This window comes from Centruroides sculpturatus, unplaced genomic scaffold (genome assembly GCF_000671375.1).
Source record: "Centruroides sculpturatus isolate CEXI.00-Female unplaced genomic scaffold, Cexi_2.0 scaffold475, whole genome shotgun sequence".
NCBI lineage: Eukaryota > Metazoa > Arthropoda > Arachnida > Scorpiones > Buthidae > Centruroides > Centruroides sculpturatus.
This window is the reverse complement of record NW_019384712.1, coordinates 91043-115114: the sequence shown is the minus strand read 5'-3', so window position 1 is coordinate 115114 and position 24072 is coordinate 91043. Positions and strand designations below refer to the sequence as shown.

At 27.8% G+C, this 24072-nt stretch overlaps 1 protein-coding gene across 2 annotated transcripts in view; it reads right to left on the bottom strand.

The window, feature by feature from the left end:
- The window catches only part of LOC111627845 (tyrosine-protein phosphatase non-receptor type 21-like), a 48541-nt gene that overhangs the window by 3285 nt on the left and 21184 nt on the right, over positions 1 to 24072 (bottom strand). For both annotated transcript variants that reach the window (XM_023371502.1, XM_023371501.1), the window contains exons 5-20: positions 17389 to 17459; positions 17155 to 17313; positions 15239 to 15327; positions 15059 to 15146; positions 13622 to 13704; positions 13482 to 13532; positions 13371 to 13410; positions 6511 to 6559; positions 6085 to 6439; positions 5426 to 5608; positions 5140 to 5353; positions 1421 to 2131; positions 826 to 1044; positions 615 to 743; positions 423 to 497; positions 114 to 273 (exon numbers count right to left, since the gene is read on the bottom strand). In XM_023371502.1, the coding sequence (XP_023227270.1) occupies positions 114 to 273; positions 423 to 497; positions 615 to 743; positions 826 to 1044; positions 1421 to 2131; positions 5140 to 5353; positions 5426 to 5608; positions 6085 to 6439; positions 6511 to 6559; positions 13371 to 13410; positions 13482 to 13532; positions 13622 to 13704; positions 15059 to 15146; positions 15239 to 15327; positions 17155 to 17313; positions 17389 to 17459 (2676 nt within the window). The remainder of the gene's footprint in view (positions 1 to 113; positions 274 to 422; positions 498 to 614; positions 744 to 825; positions 1045 to 1420; positions 2132 to 5139; positions 5354 to 5425; positions 5609 to 6084; positions 6440 to 6510; positions 6560 to 13370; positions 13411 to 13481; positions 13533 to 13621; positions 13705 to 15058; positions 15147 to 15238; positions 15328 to 17154; positions 17314 to 17388; positions 17460 to 24072) is intronic.

Below are 24072 nucleotides of genomic sequence, written 5' to 3'. Positions count from 1 at the left end.
TCAATCACACTATACTGGCTATGGTACTATTTAGAAAAATGGATTTTTAAGTTCTCCAGTTATGAACTAAGATAAAATTGTATTTAATTTTAATGTAATTTTAAAATATTTACCAAGAAAACCTTGCAAATTTTGAGGACAACTGTGATCAGGCCAATCCGTATATTGTATATGCCAAACTGAACGTTGACTATGAGATATCATATGATTTACAGTAAGAGAACTAGTTACAAATGTAGGAGAAGATATACTTGAATTCCTGAGAATCTGAAACTATAAAAAATAAAACTTATTTTATAAAATTCTGATGATGAAAGAAAGTTTTATTAGACAATTCACTTTATGTAAATAGAATAATAAGATAAAATTATTTAGTCATTTAAATTACATCTGAAAGAACTACTATTTAATATTAAACTTACCTCTCCAATCTGTAATTTATTATTGGAATCATTATCTTGAGGCCAATATGGAAAACATTTTTCTCTGCCTTGCTCCTTCAAATAATTTTTTATTTCAATAATTTATAATACTAACAATAATGATAAAGTCAAACATGATTAACTGATTAGTTGAGAATAAGTCAAAATTAAATATTTAAATTTATACTATACCCATATTTCTGTGAGCATAACTATAATATTAACATCATGTTCCCAAATCATTTGCCAAAAACTATGAACAGTTGTGGATAATGGACCTTGAGCTGCAATATAAAATTTCTGTGTTCCAACAACTGTTATCTGTAATATTTTACACACATAATTACTAAAATATAATTTTGTATTAATTTATTTTTTAAATTATTTTATTTTCCTTGCTTACTGCAATGTGAGATGCATTTATGTATCCAGTACGATTTTCTTTATTTGGTGTAATACGCACACGATTGTCTTCGTACGGTAAAACATCTTTGAACCTATTTCTGCCGAGATTCTCTGGAAGAATGGCTGTGCTGAAATCATCTATAGGTTTCTTCTTTATGATTTGTTCAAACTCTAAAAAAACTTGTCCCTCTGCCAATCTGTTTTCAAGTTGCTGTACCTAAATAAAACAAACACTACACAATTAGTTCTTTTTAACTAAGATTTATAATTTTACACTTAAATTTATGAACAGATAAATATTCATTGGCATAAAATTTAGGATTTCCTTCTTATATACAGTAGTCCAAAACACAAAAAATTATTTTACTTTATAATCAATTATGTTTTTTGACAAATTTTTGTGATAATTTTCTATCTAAAAATAAAAATATTATAATATTTGATGAGAGAGAGTTATTATGAATTTGATAAGCAATTTAAGACTTTCTTATTTTAAATTTAGAAAATTTTTAAATTATATAATGATTCAATAATTTTCTATTTTCCATGTAAATGAATTAAAACTTTTATAAACATATTTCAGATCATCTTACCCTTGCATCTCTTGGCTTTTTGTTTTCTTCTTCCTGAGTTAAAATTATATCGGGGTGGGATAATGCAAGACCATTCATGGCAGCTACTAGCATTGGACCCATGGCATGACTGCATTCTTCTTGTGATGTATCGGGTGTACTTTCTGATTCTTGTATAGTAGTAATTTTTGGATGACTATAATTTTTCCACTGTGCATGATGAATTACGTTAGCTTCTTGCCCTTTTATTTCTGGACATTGATATAAATTAGGTGTAAATGTATGTTTTTGATGATCAGAATCAGTCAGCACAGGTGGAATATTCCATAGAGAATTATTTGGCTGTTCAATATGTTCGTGGGCTACACTAGATTCATTTATATCATTTGTTTGATTAGTATGTTGCATCATCATGTTTTGATTAACATAATTATACAATATATCTGTATTTAATATAGTTGTGGAATTGGATGCTTCAATATTCTCTCTTACTTGCAAGTTGTTTCCAGCTAGATAATATGTTGGTGAAATTAAATTTGACTGATCATTCAGTTGAGTTTTTGAAGTAATTTCACTATAAGTAAAACTTTGACAGTTTCTAGTAGGTACAGAAGAAGAATTTTGAGGATAAATAGTTGGTTCGGAACCCATTCGATTTTGTTGATCTGATAATTGAGAATTAGATGCAGAATCTAAGTTATGACTTAAAACCAAGTTTTGATTGATTCCTCCCTGTTAAAATAAATGTAATAAAATTATTTCACAAGATATTCATTTTAAACAAAAGCAAAAGTTCTCCTGTTCTCAAGTGACTTAAAACTAAGAGTTATAAATACATACAGTAGAAACTTGATTATCTGAAATGGTTTTCAAAAAGAAAAAATACTAAAACAAGTAGCATTATACCAAGAGAATATACAGTACCTACAGAGACTGAACTCTTCATTGTAACTGGAATTTACTGTCATGATGTTGATTGTAGCACCACAAAACTAGGCAATAGATATGTAACATTAGATTTTGAGTAAATTAATTTACTTTAAATTACAGTAATTACTGTTCATAAAACTTTATATTTTGGATGCATTAAGCACTGTGCATTTAAAGAGAAACATATTTCTGGATTATACAAAAGATCCTGGCCCCATCAAGTTCAGATAATGAAATTTCCACTGTAATTATTCTAAATTGCTACACAAAATAGTTTACAAAAATTTGATATATGGTTTTAAATACACTAGACTCCTTAACATCAAGCAGTAAACCAATCTGTAAGAGTATTTCACTCTGCTATATTTAAAACATAAAAATTAATCAGAAATTGAATTTTGTATTACAAATAATTATTACAGTATTATAACTCCAGCAGTTTTATAAAATTCAATACTTTGTCATAACTTAACTACAGTCGACCCCCCCTATAACGTGCGTTCCTATAACGTAGCGAAAAAATTGTAGCAACATTCGTATAAAGCATCTCCTAAAACATCTTCGCCGACTCGTTTCGCGACAAGATTGATAGAGTCTGGACCAATAGTGAATGAGCAGCCGAACTACTTTCCTCCGACCCTGCGCTACGCTACGCGGCTAAATTGAGTTTGCTCTCATCTGTACAGTATTATATATAAATTATATATAAATTAGGTGGCCTACTGTATATATAATTATATATTAACTTAATTTATTGTAACTTTATTATAATTATATATATGCTTTCTGCCGCCTGGCAACACACTACGGAGATTTTAGGCAATAAGTTGAGTTTTTATTGTCTGTACAGTATGTAAATTAGGTACTGTAAGTCTAATACAGCACTAATTTTATACATTTCTTGTGAAAGAAACACTTCTTATTCAACGGCCATAAAAATTATTTATATTATTGATGTCTCCAAAGGTCAAGTTATTTTTCTGTGAAAAATTATTTATCAGAAATCGCGGCTGCCGTTTCGTATGCTGTTCCGCAACGAAGACAAGCTTTGAACAACGGCGTAGTCGAATGGTGCACATTTGGTAAGTAATCCTATAATTTTTTTTTTATAGCATAGTTTATACAGATTATTCCAAAAAAAATTATACGTGTTTTGGAAATGCTGAGTGGAATTAGTCTAGAATCGGTTAATTTTATATAAGAAAACCTTTCAAACAGCTTTAGTCCGTAAAGTTCATACCTATCGGGCTGCGACTGGCTCATGTATTTAATCATTCCTACAACGTAAAATTCGATTAGCGTGGAACGTATCTAAGCGTTATAGGGGGGTCTACTGTATAGTAAATATGGTCACAGTTTATTTTGCATTATTTAATACTTTATTGTTGAAAATTAAAAGTTATATTTAATTTTTACACACACAGTCAGTCAACATTAACTTCATATTAGTTTATTTGATAAAGAATTGATATCAATTCATCTATATCTTTAATACAAATTTTCATATGTTTTCAACATAACTTTTGGAGTAAGTTCATTTAATTTAATCATATAGATTCTGCTAAGTAAAGTAAATACAGTGGTACCTCAGTATACATCTGCTTTAGAATATGTCCAATTCGGAATACGTCCTGTTTGGACGAAACAAATTTTGTTCGGTATACGACATAATTCAATTATACGCGCCATCAATGAACAAGTAGCACTATTGGTGTACTAGACCAAACTAGACGTTTGCAGTGCAACGGTTTATAACTTTGTTAAATTTCTTCTGATTTTAATTCATAAGTAAAATTTTATTATTTTTATTAATCATGAATTGCAAAAGGGCAACAGAAAAATAAAAAAATGACTAGAATCATAGCGAAACTGAAAAAAGTGATTGTTGAGAAATATGAAGGTGGCACGCATGTTCGAGATTTAACTGTTGCATTCCGTATTCCGAGAACGACGATATTGACAATCGTGAAAAATAAAGACATTGCTGTATTAAATTTGCTAACATTGAGAAAGGGGTTAAATCAATTTTTAAACAGAGATCGAAGACATTAGATCATGTTGAGAAATTGCTTTTGCTTTGAATAACTGAAAAACAGTGTGCTGGTGACAGCGTATCGGAAGAAATTATTTGCGAGAAAGTTAAAAGGATACATGCTGATCTCATGAAAAATCAAGCAGGAACTAGCCAGAAAAGCGAGGTGTTTAAAGCCAGCCATTTTTTTTTACACGAGAACGGATTAATCATTTTTACATTACTTCTTATGGGAAAGGTTGGTTTGATATATGTCCAAACAAAGGGAACAGATTAAGGTTGTATACCGAGGTTCCACTGTATAAGAGTACAGAAAACATTCAAATGTAAGAAATTAATTAAGTTAAAAACAAAATTTTGAAATTACTTGTATTTACTAAGTTTATTATTAAAGAATTTTGTACAAAAGTATAAAAATAAAAATCTTAAAAATGTATATAACAATAATTTTAACACAATTAAATCAAAACTTGAAATTATGCTTCATATAACAATTGATGGATATGGAGTAAAGTATCTAACATTATTAGATCCTTATAGATGTAATAATTTTTTTAATCTTTTTTAAACAGCTAATAACTTTTCAACTTTTTTTAGGCATCAATACTTGATAAAAATTACATACAAAATAAGTTGAAATTTATAACATATTGAGTATTTAATAGCCATGTAAATAAGTTTTTAATAGTTATTACTGCATTTAATGTAAGAAAAATGTTGAATGAACTTTGCACCACTTTAAAACATTTAATAACAACAATAATTATAAAGTTTTTACCTGAACATTTCTTGTTAAATCTGGAGTACTTGAACTAGACCTTTGACCATAAGGATATGGTGGAGGTGGTTTATATTGATAATAAATATGCATATTTGAAGCTGTATGATTATTAGGATTATCTGATGCCAATCCCTTGGATGTAAGTTCTGGTGTACTGTAAGTATGTGTAGGGGACAAAAGAAGAGCATGAAGTGCAGAATGATCATAATGACTAAAAAGTAAGAAATAATTATTCATTTAAAATTGTTAGGTTTATTTAATTTAAATAAAATAATATTCTTACTTTGTTGTTACAGAACTATCAGCAATATTTCCATCTTGAGAATATTGTTCTATTTGCATTGTTTCTACATAATTTTTGTAATAAGAAATATAAGGATGGGAAGAATCATTTTCTCCAAAGGCAGGTGAATTAACATGCATTGCATTATAAACAGTAGATGTTGAAATATCACCAAGATTTGAACTGTTAAATAGAATACTTATTTTTGTACATTGCAATTATCAAAAACAACATTACAAGAAAATAGTATTATTAAATATATACTTCTAAGATAATTTTATGAATTTGAAAAAGTAAATGTAATCAAAAATCAATAATGTATTTATTTTTCAAAATATATCTATCAAGAATTCAAGCTCAGAAGAAAAAACTAACTATAGTGTATGAACAGAGGTATTTTTTGAATAAAAGAAACATTCCGTATATACAAACTATTGAAATTAAGCTGAAAAAGTAATTATTATAATAAATTTGCAATGTAAGAACAGATAAATGTATCTATTCTTAAATTATTACAATAAAAAAATTTGTCATTAACTAATTTTTAAAAGACAAAGATATATATGAGAATGATTTATTAAATGCTTCTTATCTAAGTACAGAATAAGGTTACTTTCTACTTATTGTATTTTAAATAGTTATAAATTATTTTTTTTTACCTATTTACTCCATATTTTTGTCTTATAGCAGTTTCATAATCAGGTGCCTGACGATATGAAGGAAGCAAAATTTGCTTTGCTTCCAAATCATTAACTCCTTGATGATTAAATGAGGATACAGTAGTATTTTCATTTAGCTGTGTCAATGAACCTAAACTACTCTGAGATAAAACGTTTGGTCCTGTGTTGCTCCCAGAAGAGAGAGACTGGAGAGAATCAACAGGCATGGAGGATATTTGAACAGACGACCGATTCTCTAGTTTATTATCATCTGGTACAGTCTTGTATTGTTCTTCGCACGATAAAGGTACCCGTTCACTATATCTTCCTTCTGTGTGATAGACACCTAATTCATCTATTAGTAATAAGAAATAATTAAGTACAGAATTTTTTATATATATAAAAAATGTATTCAGAAATAACTACCTAATGATTCTTGACTTGCTTGTAAGTCACCAGAAGACTTTGCTTTTTCCTAATTAGAAAAACAAGTATCATAACTTGGGTATTGGCACTATTTAAATTTAATTCTTCAAAACTAATGCATTATATAAATTGTTAAAAGCTAATAATTTACTTATTTGGAAGTTCTGTTATCTGCTTTTCATGCTACTGATTGGATAACGAAGGGCAATAAGTTATAGTTCAAAGATTAAGAACAAATATTATTGGCTATTATTAAAAATTAAATAGATCAAAGTTAAATTCATGACAATTATCCAAATAATAGATCTATCCATTTATTCAGTACTACATATTTTATAGTATATTAACACTCGATGTTTTTAAATTATTATAATTCCAATACTTTTGAAGTCATTAAATTCTTTTGTTTAAAATATATTTCATTATAATTAGCAAATCTATATATTTTTTTGTTTGAAACCCAATGTTTTCTACCTTATTAGTGAATCAAATTTGTTACCTAACATGAAGTTAAAACACAGACACAATTGGTCTTTAAGGTCCTTAAAAGGTCTTAAAGCAAACTTTATGGCCAATAAATGCTCTCATTTTTTGTATAAATTATGTTAAAGCCTTTTCTAAATAGTTTACATAAAATACTGAAAAAATTAAATTAACATTTAAAATATTGCATGAAATATATTTAAATAAAAAGAATTTAACAACTTCAAAAATATTAAAATTAAAATAACTGATAATGTACAGTCAGCCCTAACTTATGACCACTAAAACTAATGCATTATAAAATTATTTGTAATTCCAAACTCTTCTTCAAACTAGTCATACTTAATTATTATATTGTGTCATTATCATTTTATAAAATGGACAATAAATATATTTTACATAAGAATAGTTAAATACACAAACTTATAAATTACAGTTCAGGCCCAAATTTATGTCCAAAAAGTGAAATATTCTTCAGAGCTCTTAGTCAACATAATTTTTATTTAACAATAAAAATAACTCCATAATTTTCTTTATTTACTTTAGCATTCTAATTTCAAATTTTAAATAATAATAAACAATATGAAGATTGCAATACTCCACAGTAGGATTTTTAATTCCCTTGACAGTTAAATGCAAACTTAACAAAGATTCATGGAATATGCTGTCAACAAAATAGCATAATAAATAAATTAATATAGTAAACATTGGCTTGAAGTGAAATACACTGTTTAGGTGTATNATGCATGAACAAATATTGAAAATATTGTAAGCCATTACTTTGCAAATTAACCAAAAGATAATACTGTGTCAATACACCTAAACAGTGTATTTCACTTCAAGCCAATGTTTACTATATTAATTTATTTATTATGCTATTTTGTTGACAGCATATTCCATGATAGCATGACAATTATTCAAATAATGAATGAATCCATTCATTCATTATTATATAAGGTGATGCAAAAATCACTTGACAATTAAGATGTACTTAGTAATGCAAAAATCTGATATACAGTTACATTTTACATAGTTACAAATGTTCAAAGTGATTACTGTCAGCAGTTAAATAGTATTTATATACAGTATGTATCTCTAATAGTCTTTCATCCTTACTTAATACTTGGTCACTGTCAAGTGACTTTTACTCACACTGTATATACAGCTAGTCCCCACCTTATAATGGGACTCTTGTTGTATTTTGAATTGGTTTTAAACAAATGGTCTTAACAAAAAATAATAGTGATAGTGGAATATGGTTTCCTAGGCCATGCATGAACAAATATTGAAAATATTGTAAGCCATTACTTTGCAAATTAACCAAAAGATAATACTGTGTCAATACACCTAAACAGTATATTTCACTTAAATTAATATAGTAAACATTGGCTTGCAATTAAATATTAAACTTACCTCTCCAATCTGTAATTTATTATTGGANAGTAAACATTGGCTTGAAGTGAAATACACTGTTTAGGTGTATTGACACAGTATTATCTTTTGGTTAATTTGCAAAGTAATGGCTTACAATATTTTCAATATTTGTTCATGCATGGCCTAGGAAACCATATTCCACTATCACTATTATTTTTTGTTAAGACCATTTGTTTAAAACCAATTCAAAATACAACAAGAGTCCCATTATAAGGTGGGGACTAGCTGTATATACAGTGTGAGTAAAAGTCACTTGACAGTGACCAAGTATTAAGTAAGGATGAAAGACTATTAGAGATACATACTGTATATAAATACTATTTAACTGCTGACAGTAATCACTTTGAACATTTGTAACTATGTAAAATGTAACTGTATATCAGATTTTTGCATTACTAAGTACATCTTAATTGCCAAGTGATTTTTGCATCACCTTATATAATAATGAATGAATGGTTTCATTCATTATTTGAATAATTGTCATGAATTTAACTTTGATCTATTTTCTTCTTATTTACATTTTTATTTTTTAGTATATGTTATAATCCATGCAGAAATACTTCATATTAAATTACTGAACTAATTTTTTATACCTACAGATAATAAACAAAATGGCTGTAAAAATTGAGCAATTAAATCAAATATTTTTCACTTCTTTATATTTGTAATTAATTTAAAATAACATTTCAGCTTTGTGTAACTAGGTATCTTTTGATCTCAGATGAATCTTGGTCATTGTGTAAATAAAAGTAAATACAAAATAGAAATTATCTCCAATTAATCTCCTCCTCAGAATCAATTGCATTACTTGAAAATTTTCATGATAACAGTATTATAAACAGTTTAAGTAAAAATTAATTTAAAATATTTAAGTAGAGTCCCTAGATTTATAGAGTACCATATTCCTTTGCAGTGGACAAAACAGTGTCTACTGGCTATTTTTATGCTACTAGTTCAATTTTCTTTGTTGTGCACTGTCTATTGTGACATTTTAGATTAAAAAAATTGGATGTTCGTTGCGCTGTTGGATGTTCAAATATCCCCAAAACAGGTTTCTGGTTATTTAAACTTTCTCAATAATCCAAAAGTTTGGAAAGATACAAATTAGATAAAAGATGCTCTACATTTCAATCTCTTTCTATATTTTGTAACTATGTTTTCCAGGTTAATAAATGTTGTAAAAAGATTGTTATTGTTTTGTATGATCCTTAGCTAATCACACTAAGGAGGGATTAGCTACAGGCTCAAATTTGGCTTGTTTTGTATGATGACCTGTTTCATTGTATGGTGCTTGGTAAACTCATTTTTAGAACCTAACCTAACTCATCATTATTGATACTTGGTGTATTAAAAAGAATAATTAGTCATTATGAAGGATGGCTTTGCATCTGATCATCATATACACAAAGTCCAATTTTTTCTTTCCAAGTATGCTATGCAAAAATTTTTGAAATATTAATTTAAACATTTTACAATGAGTAATAGAAACTTTTATAATAATTTTAATTCAAACTGGCTAAAATAATAAATTAACAGCCATTTTAAGCTAAAAACCTTTAACACTATACATTAAAGTGACAAATATGGTGGCAAGGAGAATGTAATATGTATATTTAGTGGCTCTGTAGTCAAGATTCTTCCTATACATCAAGATAATTATTGTCAGATAATCTTTTTCTCTATTTTTAATTTAAACTAATTTATAAATGAAAAAAAAAATTATCTACTTTTACATGTTTATAATTTCAAATATTTTTGTAAATGTTTTATATACATTATTTTAATCTGTTTAACTATTATTATAACAAATAGTGAGTGAAGAAATGAGTCCAAAGGACAAGTAAACATCTCATTTACTTCTACTTTGGACATTACCTGTATTAAACACACAAAAAGTTATATTATTAATGAAGTTTATTAGAACAACGTATATAATTAACAAATAAAAACTTCTTCAAAAAAAGAAGTATTAATATTTTTCAGAAACTTTATTTAAATTTATAAATTTGCCTGAAAGCTAACAATATGTTCAAACTAGATATGTTCAGACATAATACTGTATATAGAAATTTGAGCCTTTCACACAGCACAGAATTACAATTTATGTACGACTTTTATAACTATTTCTATTTGGATCAATGATAGATACTTAAGATGTCTTATATTTGATTTAATGACAACTGTCTTAACCAAAATTATGATGATTAATAAGGGGTAGTCAAAAAAAATTTATACAATTTTGAAACCAAATTATGTCAAACTCCAGAAAGCATCAATGCATCAAATGCTGACATATTCTACATTCAAATTTCAAGGAATCAATATTCAAAATTGTTCAAACTTAAAATGAAGCAGCCTGAACATGATGCTTTCACTAAGCATGTTGTGAAGTATTTAGAAGAGGTTGCAAACATGAAAAAATGCAAAATGGTCCAGAACGTTACTGGAGAATTAGTCAGTCATTAAATAGCATAATATTTTAAGAAAATATGAAAAATGTGTGAGATTGGGCAGTGGCTTGAAACTTCTAACACCTAAGATATTGATTGACAAAGTAAAGGACAAAATTAGTAAACTTTTCAATTGAAACCCAACATTTCACTCCCTGTTTTAGCTGAAAACTAAAGCTGGTTGACTTTAGTTGCCATTAAAGTTGGAAAGTTGGGCATAAAAGAACAGGTTAAAACCACAGCAGTGAAGTAATCAGGAAATCATGTATAATTGTCAATAAGAATGGCCTTTATTGAAGATGAAACTTACATGCCTCAAGACCCAACCAACATACTAGGATGCCATTTCTACCAAGCCTGGGATACAGTTGATATCTTTAGAAGACATCAAATTCAAGGATAAAGCAAAATTGCCCAACCCATTTCTTTTAGGAATGTCTAAATACTTTTGGAACCTTTCATTTCTGAGCAAACTATAACAGCTATGGTGCATGTTGAGGAGTGTTTGATATTTTTCATTAACAAGCATTGTGAATACAAGAAAGTGCTCTTCTGGCCAGACCTTGCTTCAACTTACTATGCCACTTCAGTGACCAACTTTCTCAGAGTCTCTGGCATTCATTTTGTTGAGAGTACTTAGAATATATCTAGCATTCCTCAGGCTAAACATGCAGAGAGATTTTGGACAATTTGTAAGCAGAAGTATTTCTTTCAAAATTACCAATCAAAATCTCTTCTGATTCTGTTTCACACATGCTTGAATCCATGAAAAGAGCTAGCAGAAGAATCAGGCAAAGTGCTAATGAAGAGAATTAGGAGATCAGCAAGGAAGACATTTCATGATGCAAATACATGTTTTCTATAATTTATCCATTGGAAATTATAGATTACAGATATGACAACGCAATGCAAACAACAAATGTGTGTTTCATTTCCATGCACTATACATTGTTTTATTTCAAATATCAATTTACTTCATGACCACCTTCTTCTATTCAAAGTTTGCTAAATATAGTAACTTAAAACATACTATAATAGGATTTTAAAAAAATTTTTAAATATTAATCAGCTTATCTCATTTAAGGATTCATTGTTAACTACTACTAAATTTGAAAATGAATATGAATTAAAATTGTTTATCACAACAATGAGATAAAACTTAAGGATTAAAAAAATTTAGCTATTAATAAATAGCTATGCTTATTTAATACACAAATTTCAATTATCAACATATCCTACCATTCTCTACAATAAAAGCATTTAATATGTGAGCCTAGAACATAGAATTGTATGTTAAAATTATTTAAAAAATTATGAACCAAGACATTTTGCTAAAATATTACATCTAACATAAAATGTTGAAATAAAGATTTTCAATTCAAATAAAAAAATCTACATATAAACATCCTTACTAACATGATGCATTGCAATAACAACCAATGTTTTATGACAATTGTTGGTGTGTTAAAAAAAATCTAGCAATGAGTTGCATAACTTTCCTGGCTATTATGAGATTTTTACTTTATTTAGTTATTAAGCATAACAGATGGTGCCACACACAATTTTATTTATTATTAGATTTTGTTATAATAAGTTTGAGGGTAGGATGAGTTTTATAATTAAGTCCTTTATATATTTTTAAAGATTTGCAAATGCTAACAAGTAAAATCTTCATTAAGCCCAACCTGCACACAAGATATGACATGTGACCATGCCCTATCTACCCCCTCGAGCTTTTATCATAAAAATTTAATAGCATCAATGCCCCTTATACACAAGCTCCCATGCCAAATTTTGTTTCTTAATCTTTACCCTATCCTGAGATATTAAATGAAATAAATGAAAGCATACACACACACACACACACACACACCCATAAAATTTTTTTTTGCCCCCTTTTATACATTTTTGGTTCAGGGTATCTCAAAACATGGAGATTTGCAAAAACTCAGAGTCAAATTTGATGCGATCCCCATACTTTCCCTTGTTATGTATACATAACAACCGGGAAAGTAAAAGCAACAAATTAAATTTTATAAATATCCTGTAATTTTATTTACGAAGAATACTTTCCTGCTAAATAAAATTAATATCATCCACCCAGTTCAACATCAGTTGCATTCTAAAAGCATCTATGAAAGTTAGATTAAGAATAATGATTAAATTTGCATTTTTATTTGCCAAAAACATAGTCTATAATTTAAATTCATTCACTTTAGAAATAGTTTTAAATTATAAATCTCCCAGTTCAATCTCATTTAGCAAGAAAGATTTTGAAAATCATTAGTTTTGTCTTGTTTTGTTAATTTGATTACTTCTTAAATTAACTAGAAAAAGTTATTCAAAATTAATACCTATAATTTATTTCTAAAAATATATCTGTAACAATTAATATTTAAACTTAATATTAAATTTGATAAAATTGCAATAATTTCAATACATTCAAAACAACTTGAATAGTTTAATATAAAAAGATCATAGAATAAAGCTTACATAATTTAGGTTTTCTGGTACCGAGTTAGTTTCAGTATTCCTATAAAGACATATGTATAAATAAAACTCAATTAGGTATCTCAAAAAATCAATATTTTGCATTATACTTACTTTATTTTATTTATACCTTCAACTGGTTCTTCTTCAGTAATAGCTTCTGTGCTATTTTAAGTTTTATTCACAAAGGCATTATTTTATAACTATAAAATTTTATAAAAATTTTGATATCATTATAAAATCTTTTTATTTACCTTTTTGTGGATTCATGTTGAGTATAAAACCTATGCTGGTTAACACATATTTTCCATACGTATGAAGCAAAATGTGAATCCTCCTAAAATTTTTATATATGTGAAATCTCATTTACAAATTCCAAAAATATTTATTTTAAATGTAAAATTTAATAATTTACTTTTTATATATGAGATAGCAAAACAGGAATATTTTTCCTATGTATTAAAGAAAACAAAATTTCATAAAATGGTATTCTAGGTATCAATAGTTAAAATTTAACTCTCTTAGCATATAAAGCATTTTAGTTTTGAGATTTCAAATAAGACTTCTCTGGTAACATACTCTATGTCCTCCTTCAAATGTGCCAATTTGTTTTTCTGTAAGAAGTCTGTTTATACTCAAACATTTCATATCAGTAAGAGAGTGAGTGAATAAGTCAAGTCAGTCCAATATAGCTTTTTTATATTAGATTTAAATGTTTAATAACTATTTTATTTCCTAGCAATAAAATAACACTATTGTTCAGTCAGCAATGACAGGCAATACTATTGAGTCATTTTTTTCAATTTAGATATATATTTTAATCTTATTGCCAGCAAAACAGAATAAGTCCATTATTTAGCACAATGCTTACTAGAAATCTTTCCTTTCTTGTCAACTGATCTTAACTTTTATTCCCTCTCCAGAAAAAAAAGGATCAGAAAAATATTTTGCAGCCAATTATACATTAAATCAATAATAAAGGATTCAAGTATATGGATTGACATAGGGATGGTTGTAAAATGGATAGAAACAATTATTTTAAAGAATGATTTGTTTGATGTACAGATTGAAAATGTTATATAACTTCTTTATATTTATTGCTGTTATAAATTATCTAATTCCTTCATTATTCATGTGTGTTCAAATTTGAATAGAAATATTTTAAAAATTAATGTCTTTACAATCAATTTACTTAAGCATATGCTTAAATATACATATATTGAAAGAAATATTCATGAAAAATTTTATTTATTTTAATTGAACACATTCTAAGTTTGAGAATCTCCAATTATTGTATTATTGTTATAAATAATTTTGCATTTGTATTCTGAAAATGGGTTCATTAATCAGAGATGTAAAATATTCTAATTATTTAAATTTTCTTTAAAATCTGCCTATTTCAAATTGATTATTATTATTTTAAGTGAACACAAAAAAGTTTTGTAGATATATTCAAAACATTAAACAATAATTTTTCCTAATAGAAAATGAAATTTTTTATCAGACTAGATATTGTTGTTATTTTATTTTTTTTTTTTAATTTTCAATAGTTGAAATCTATGAATAAATCACAAAATTATGTATACAAATATCAGGATACAGATAAAATTTATATATATTGATAATTAGATTTATATTTAAAAAATGTTATACAAAACAGAATAAAAGAAAATCTATAATTATCTTTTTACCATTTGAAATTGAATTTGCTTCAATGTTTTGTGACATTCTATACCAAAAATTTTTTTATGATGAATGATATTAATTATTTCTTGCCATCTAATAAAAAATAAGACTTATTAAGTAAAAAATACACAATGTATCAGATTATTATTATCATCATCATTATTATTATTATCTACAATACTTACTTAAAATATAATGTAGAATGACTATTTTGGTATTTAACTGTTATGCCAGCAGAAGATATACCAATAATGAGTTCTAATCCAGATGAATCCTACACAAAATAAATATTCTCAATATCTGATTATATAAATTTAAAGATAAAGATAATCTTTCTGAAATTTTAATAAAGTATAATAATTTTAGATAATCTAACTAAAAACTTGTACATTCTGTCACATTTATATACAGTCAATCCCCCTATAACACGGTAGATATGTTCTGTTCTAAGAGTCCTTGAATACATGAGCCAATCACAGCCCGGCACATATGCAGTTTATGGACTACGACTGTTTGAAAGGTTTCTTCCATAAAATTAATCAATTCTAGACTAATTCGACTCAACATTTCCAAAATACGTATAATTTTTTGGGAATAATCCATATAAACTATGCTATAAACAAAAAATTGTAGGATTACTTACCGAGTGTGCACCGTTCGACGATGCCATTGCTTAAGCTTGTTTTCGTCATGGAGCTTGTCATCAAATGGCGCTCGCATGCTTCCTGATAAATAATTTTTTTGCGAAAAAATTCACTGAACTTTGGAGACATCATTAATATAAATATAATTTTTATGGACGTTAAATAATAAATGCTTTTTAGTAGGTCTGCTGCTTGTTTAAACTCAACGGTTTGTACAATATCCACTATTGGTCTAGATTCAACCAATCCTGTTGCAACACGAGTTGGCAATGACGTTTTACCAAACTATACAAGTTTTTCTAGAGTGTTTGTACGAATACTGTTGAAATTTTTTCACAGTCATAGGAATCTGAACTATATTAACCCGTGTTATAGGGGGAGGATCAACTGTATTTAATTTAAAATTTAGAAGCAGAATTAGGTAATTGGCTAATTTTAGTTTTCTGTTTTAATGATTTTCAACTTTCTCTCTGAAGTTTCCCATTTAAAAGTGGAAAATTGAAAATCATCAAAAACAGAAAATTAGAATTAGCCAATTGCCAAATCCTACTTTTATCAAAATTGCTGATAAGAATAATTAAGAAGTATTCACAGCTTAACAGAGATATAATAATACGAAACATAAAAGAAAGAAAAGTTACTAGATGATAAATTATAGAAATTAAAAATTTTACAATTTACAGGGTTCCTACTCAGATTTTTGTTTTAATTTCCATAACTTTCTGACTTCCCAATCAACTTCTTACAAATTTCCTGACCCTCACATCCCTTACAGCATTTGACTTACTATGCACATATATATTTTGATTCTCCAACATTTTAATTAGTTAATTAGAAAAAATAACAGTTATATATTTTTTTTTACAATTGCAGAATTATTAAAATAAAATGTATTATTAAAATTCTGTTATTAGTTCACAACCATAAATCTACATGACTTTGAAAAAAATAAAAAAAATCAATTATCTTTTATTATTCATTATATTTTTTTCTTAACAAATTTCCTGAACTTTATAAAATATTAATAAACTGGAAAAAATCAGAAATTGTTTTGTTATGCAATCAAAATTATTAAAATGACAAATAGTTTAAATGGTATTATTTATCATTTTGTGTACTTTACACAATTTTTTCCAAAAATTTACAAGCATGGGAGAAATTTTAGGTCCTAAAAATATTCTGCGCTCCTTTTCATAAGTTGTATTGCACCACATTACTTCTTGCTGCCTGCAGATGGCTACACTAATCAAACATATTATCAGCAAAAAATCAACAAGACAGACAAGGAAGCAAATTTTGACTTTGACTGACAATTTTTAACAAATTTCCTGACATTCATGACTTTTTCTGAACACTAATGAAAATCCCTGACTTTTCAGGTGTGTAGGAACCCTGAATTTATTAACAATAATTTTTTAACCTACATAAGTTATAATAAAATATCAATTTATGCTAACTTTTCCAGGAAATATCTCTTGACCATATCCAGCAATCTGTTGCGCTTCCATTATATAATATACTTCTGCTCTAGCAGGTGATAAATTTTGCAAACTGATATGAGTACTAATGACTTGTTCCATTAATGCTTCCTGATTCTCCTTCCCAGATATCATATTCTATAAAGAAATAATTTATTGGAAAATAATTTTAAATAATTACATATCTGAAAGTATAGTGAAAATAATACTCACTTTAGGTAAGAGAACAAAATTGCTGAGGTATTCTATGCTATGCCGTTTTGGATCATGATCCCCAAATTCAGCTGGAAAAAAAAAAAAATCAAAAATTATTTGTTTGTTTGTAATCTTTCTGATTACAGAACAGCACATTCTTATTTCATCACATCTTTTCTAATGCAAACAAACAGGAATTTGATCTGTTAAATGATGTTATTTCACTAAAAATAAACAGAACTTTTTCAAAATAATTTTAATCTTACAATAACAAAAAGACAAAAACGTCGTCATTATTTTAAAAACTATATTCAAATATTTATAACCATTTCTAATCATCTTAAAATGTTATTTTTAAGTAAATACAATAATGAGTTTATAACTTTCTATAAATGTTTTATAATTGATAAAAATAAAATCTTATCATTTTCCATACTTTTAAAATTTCCAAATATTGTTCATTGTGGGGCAGTGTCCGAGCTGAAAGTGCCAGAACCAGTTTTGTTTTCTTTACAAAAATGGATATGTTTAGATACCTAAAGTCAGATGTTTATAAATGAACTGTCACTAACAGGAGGAACAAATGCAATTTAGCAGCCATTACTCTTGGTCAGATGCTGTTTGAGTGTCATTTTTAGCTTCATTTCTCTACATGGACCTTACTGGTATGGATGACATGAGAACTAATTAGACCATATTTTATTCCAATGAACCATAAAGCAAGGCTGCTGGAACTACAAGCTTCTGGCAGTTTTGTTCTGTGGTTCATTGGAAGTAGGTCTCCATCTCAATAATTCTCAGTAGTCATTGTCTTGTTATTTAATTTTGTAAATAAAACAAAAAATTTTTATCATTGGCTACAGTTTTATTTCTACACAATGCAACTTAGATAATTCTGTATCAAATATTTCATTTTTTCCATTTCTTTTATTTTTCAGTTATATCCAAGGATCCAAGAAGGGGGCCAATAAGGAGCAAATTGTCCTCAAGCCCTGAGAAGTAGGCCTGTAAACAATGTTTTTTTGTTTACTTCCTTCACTTTAATATAATTTAATTTGCTAGGGTCACCAATATGCATTTTGCTTCAGGCTCCTGTTACATTCCAGACAGCCTTGGTTCCATCTAAAATGAATTGCCGAAGAAAATGAAACAAATGGGAAAAACATCATCTGAAATGAAATTTTCAAAACTATGTGAATTAAATGATTTTTCAATGGCAACTTTGGATGTGTTATTTAAGTAAAGAGAGAATTTGCAATTTCAGCTGGTTGTTGTACATATATTGGGTTGTTCAGAAAGTAATTTCATTTTTTTTTACCACTAGGCAGATTAGTCATATTTTACCCGCCATTTTCATTCTAAACTGTATTATCATTATATATTTTGAAAGCTAGCATTTTAAGTCTTATTTATAAAACATTTTGTTTGATTTTGTGCAATTGTTTATTTTTTTGTGTCCCATCAAATATGGAAGATCAAAAGCAGCATTTTTGGCATATTTTGCTCTTTTATTACCAAAAAGGTAAGAAGGCTGTTCAAGTGAGAAAAAAATTGTGTGACGTGTATGGAGAAGATGTATTGACAGAATGACAGTGCCAAAAGTGGTTTGCAAAATTTCGTTCTGGCAATTTCAATATTGAAGATGCACCACGTTCTGGATGGCCAGCTGAAGCAATGAAAGCAAAATAAAGGTACTGATTGAAAAAAACTGCTGAATAACAACACATGAAATCACTAAGAGATAAAATTTGTCAAATTGAACTGTTTATGATTACTTGAAACAAATTGGTTTTGTTTCAAAGCTCAATATATGAGTTCCACATGTTCATAAAGAGAGATGCTCTCTTCGGTGGGATTTTAAGGAAATTTTTTTTTGGAACTTTTACCAGACAATTTAACAATTGATTCAGAAGTGCACTGCCATAGAGTAAACAAATTGAGTAATATCATCAAATAGAAAAGATGGCCAGAATTGATCAACAAAACAGGTGTAGTGTTTTACCACGATAGTGTCAAATTTCACACAAGTTTGGTAACTGGTCAGAAACTGTTATAACTTAGATGGGCCATGCTATCACACCAACCATATTCGTCAGATTGAGCACACTCAGATTATTAATTGTTCCGGTCTATACAAATTTTTTTAAACTGTAAGACATTTACTTGAAATGACAATGTCAAAAATCACTTGGATCAGTTTTTTGTAAGCAACAATCAAAAATTTTATGAATGTGAAATCATGCTACTACCAGAAACGATGACAACAGGTATTTGACCAAAATGGTTGATATATAATTCAATAAAATATTTATTTATTATAAAAATATTGTTTTTTTTTTTCCACGGAAAAAAAACGAAATTACTTTCCGAACATCCCAGTACATACCTGTAACAATCAGAATTCATTTAAAGCTTAATATTTGGGAGTTTAAAAAAATAAACAAATAAAATAAAAAAAATTGTTTTTCAAAATGCACACATTATGCATTATGAGTATCCATTTTGTTTCTCAATATCAAGAAAAAATTATGTTCTTTCCTATTTTGAACACTGGTAAGAAAAAATGAATCTTGCATAGTAACATTTAGCACAAAAGATCATTCTGCAACAGTTCAAAATGCCACCATCTATGTCCAAAGTCAACATTCAATAAGATAATAGTGAGAATTTAGAAAACTATATTATGGAATACTACCACACGGCCAAATGATTAATACTGACTTTTGACAAAAATTGACTATTTAACAGAAAGTACTACCTTTTTAATTTGTGCAAATTCAGCAAATCAGAAGAACAATGTTTTATCAGAATAATGTAGTAATTAGTGATGTAACGAATATTCGGTTACTATTCGGTATTCGGCCTACTTTTCACTATTCGGCCGAATACCGAATATTTAATCACTATTCGGCCAAATACCGAATACCTAAAAACAGGAGTAATAATAACAAAAACGCAGTAAATTAATCATTTTGGTATTTAGATTTAATGTTATCGAGTTAGTGCTGTTTGTTTATATTTATTTATAACTTGTAACATGCACAAAATAAAAAAGAAAATAATATTAGTCACATGTATTCACAATTTATAATTACAAAGATTAGCACACGTACACGTCTATCATTGGAGAATCCTGGCACATCCGAGGGTCTGACCCTGCCTATCCTTCTTTTTAAGCGCTCGTCTTTGCTCTTCCCTTTCTNATTTACTTTTTATATATGAGATAGCAAAACAGGAATATTTTTCCTATGTATTAAAGAAAACAAAATTTCATAAAATGGTATTCTAGGTATCAATAGTTAAAATTTAACTCTCTTAGCATATAAAGCATTTTAGTTTTGAGATTTCAAATAAGACTTCTCTGGTAACATACTCTATGTCCTCCTTCAAATGTGCCAATTTGTTTTTCTGTAAGAAGTCTGTTTATACTCAAACATTTCATATCAGTAAGAGAGTGAGTGAATAAGTCAAGTCAGTCCAATATAGCTTTTTTATATTAGATTTAAATGTTTAATAACTATTTTATTTCCTAGCAATAAAATAACACTATTGTTCAGTCAGCAATGACAGGCAATACTATTGAGTCATTTTTTTCAATTTAGATATATATTTTAATCTTATTGCCAGCAAAACAGAATAAGTCCATTATTTAGCACAATGCTTACTAGAAATCTTTCCTTTCTTGTCAACTGATCTTAACTTTTATTCCCTCTCCAGAAAAAAAAGGATCAGAAAAATATTTTGCAGCCAATTATACATTAAATCAATAATAAAGGATTCAAGTATATGGATTGACATAGGGATGGTTGTAAAATGGATAGAAACAATTATTTTAAAGAATGATTTGTTTGATGTACAGATTGAAAATGTTATATAACTTCTTTATATTTATTGCTGTTATAAATTATCTAATTCCTTCATTATTCATGTGTGTTCAAATTTGAATAGAAATATTTTAAAAATTAATGTCTTTACAATCAATTTACTTAAGCATATGCTTAAATATACATATATTGAAAGAAATATTCATGAAAAATTTTATTTATTTTAATTGAACACATTCTAAGTTTGAGAATCTCCAATTATTGTATTATTGTTATAAATAATTTTGCATTTGTATTCTGAAAATGGGTTCATTAATCAGAGATGTAAAATATTCTAATTATTTAAATTTTCTTTAAAATCTGCCTATTTCAAATTGATTATTATTATTTTAAGTGAACACAAAAAAGTTTTGTAGATATATTCAAAACATTAAACAATAATTTTTCCTAATAGAAAATGAAATTTTTTATCAGACTAGATATTGTTGTTATTTTATTTTATTTTTTTAATTTTCAATAGTTGAAATCTATGAATAAATCACAAAATTATGTATACAAATATCAGGATACAGATAAAATTTATATATATTGATAATTAGATTTATATTTAAAAAATGTTATACAAAACAGAATAAAAGAAAATCTATAATTATCTTTTTACCATTTGAAATTGAATTTGCTTCAATGTTTTGTGACATTCTATACCAAAAATTTTTTTATGATGAATGATATTAATTATTTCTTGCCATCTAATAAAAAATAAGACTTATTAAGTAAAAAATACACAATGTATCAGATTATTATTATCATCATCATTATTATTATTATCTACAATACTTACTTAAAATATAATGTAGAATGACTATTTTGGTATTTAACTGTTATGCCAGCAGAAGATATACCAATAATGAGTTCTAATCCAGATGAATCCTACACAAAATAAATATTCTCAATATCTGATTATATAAATTTAAAGATAAAGATAATCTTTCTGAAATTTTAATAAAGTATAATAATTTTAGATAATCTAACTAAAAACTTGTACATTCTGTCACATTTATATACAGTCAATCCCCCTATAACACGGTAGATATGTTCTGTTCTAAGAGTCCTTGAATACATGAGCCAATCACAGCCCGGCACATATGCAGTTTATGGACTACGACTGTTTGAAAGGTTTCTTCCATAAAATTAATCAATTCTAAACTAATTCGACTCAACATTTCCAAAATACGTATAATTTTTTGGGAATAATCCATATAAACTATGCTATAAACAAAAAATTGTAGGATTACTTACCGAGTGTGCACCGTTCGACGATGCCATTGCTTAAGCTTGTTTTCGTCATGGAGCTTGTCATCAAATGGCGCTCGCATGCTTCCTGATAAATAATTTTTTTGCGAAAAAATTCACTGAACTTTGGAGACATCATTAATATAAATATAATTTTTATGGACGTTAAATAATAAATGCTTTTTAGTAGGTCTGCTGCTTGTTTAAACTCAACGGTTTGTACAATATCCACTATTGGTCTAGATTCAACCAATCCTGTTGCAACACGAGTTGGCAATGACGTTTTACCAAACTATACAAGTTTTTCTAGAGTGTTTGTACGAATACTGTTGAAATTTTTTCACAGTCATAGGAATCTGAACTATATTAACCCGTGTTATAGGGGGAGGATCAACTGTATTTAATTTAAAATTTAGAAGCAGAATTAGGTAATTGGCTAATTTTAGTTTTCTGTTTTAATGATTTTCAACTTTCTCTCTGAAGTTTCCCATTTAAAAGTGGAAAATTGAAAATCATCAAAAACAGAAAATTAGAATTAGCCAATTGCCAAATCCTACTTTTATCAAAATTGCTGATAAGAATAATTAAGAAGTATTCACAGCTTAACAGAGATATAATAATACGAAACATAAAAGAAAGAAAAGTTACTAGATGATAAATTATAGAAATTAAAAATTTTACAATTTACAGGGTTCCTACTCAGATTTTTGTTTTAATTTCCATAACTTTCTGTGTCCAACTTTGTACACATTCCCTGACCATCATGTCCCTTACAGTATGACACATCGACAAAACAGCATTTGACTTTGAGAAGCAAAACATATGCATACTAACATTTTAATTAATTATTTTTTCTAATTAACAGTTATATATTTTTTATAATTGCTGAATTATTAAAATTCAGTTATTAATCCACAACTATAAATCTACAAGGCTTTGAAAAAATCGAAAAAATTATTTATTTATTATTATTCATTAACAAATTCTATATAATCCCTGTACAAAAGTATATGTAACCGTAGGGTCGGTGTCTCGTTGACACCACGTCAGGAGACCTAAATCTGACACCACCGAGTCTCTGGGGGACTCGGAAATCGCGACATTAAGTCACGCGAGCGGTAGCGGGTGAGCGATTGGATTCGGAGTAGAGGTGAAGAGAGAGACGAGGAAGTAATTTACACGGATTCCATGGTAGCTAACAAATAACAATTTTAATAAAACTAAAGAAAATACAGATATCTGGCATAGCCCCCTAATTATACTATTCCGTTCGAGAGAGAGAGTTTACACACGAATCGCGGGTTGATAAATACCTTGCTTCTGGGTCGAAGGATCTGTGGTCACGCCGATGATGATACGCCGATGGAAAGTTCAATCTACTGGTTCTGAATCTTGTCCGTTCACTGGGGTGGAGGCACGGAGGTGTGGAGATGTTATCCTTAAACAGGCACGATCTTTTTCTCTCGGGTTTGATCCTGGGTCACGGTTTTATCCTGGGTCACGATTTTAATTCGGGAGGACGACTTTTGTTGAGCGGACTTTGTGGAGACGACTTTTGTAGAGGGACTTCGGATGACGACTGACC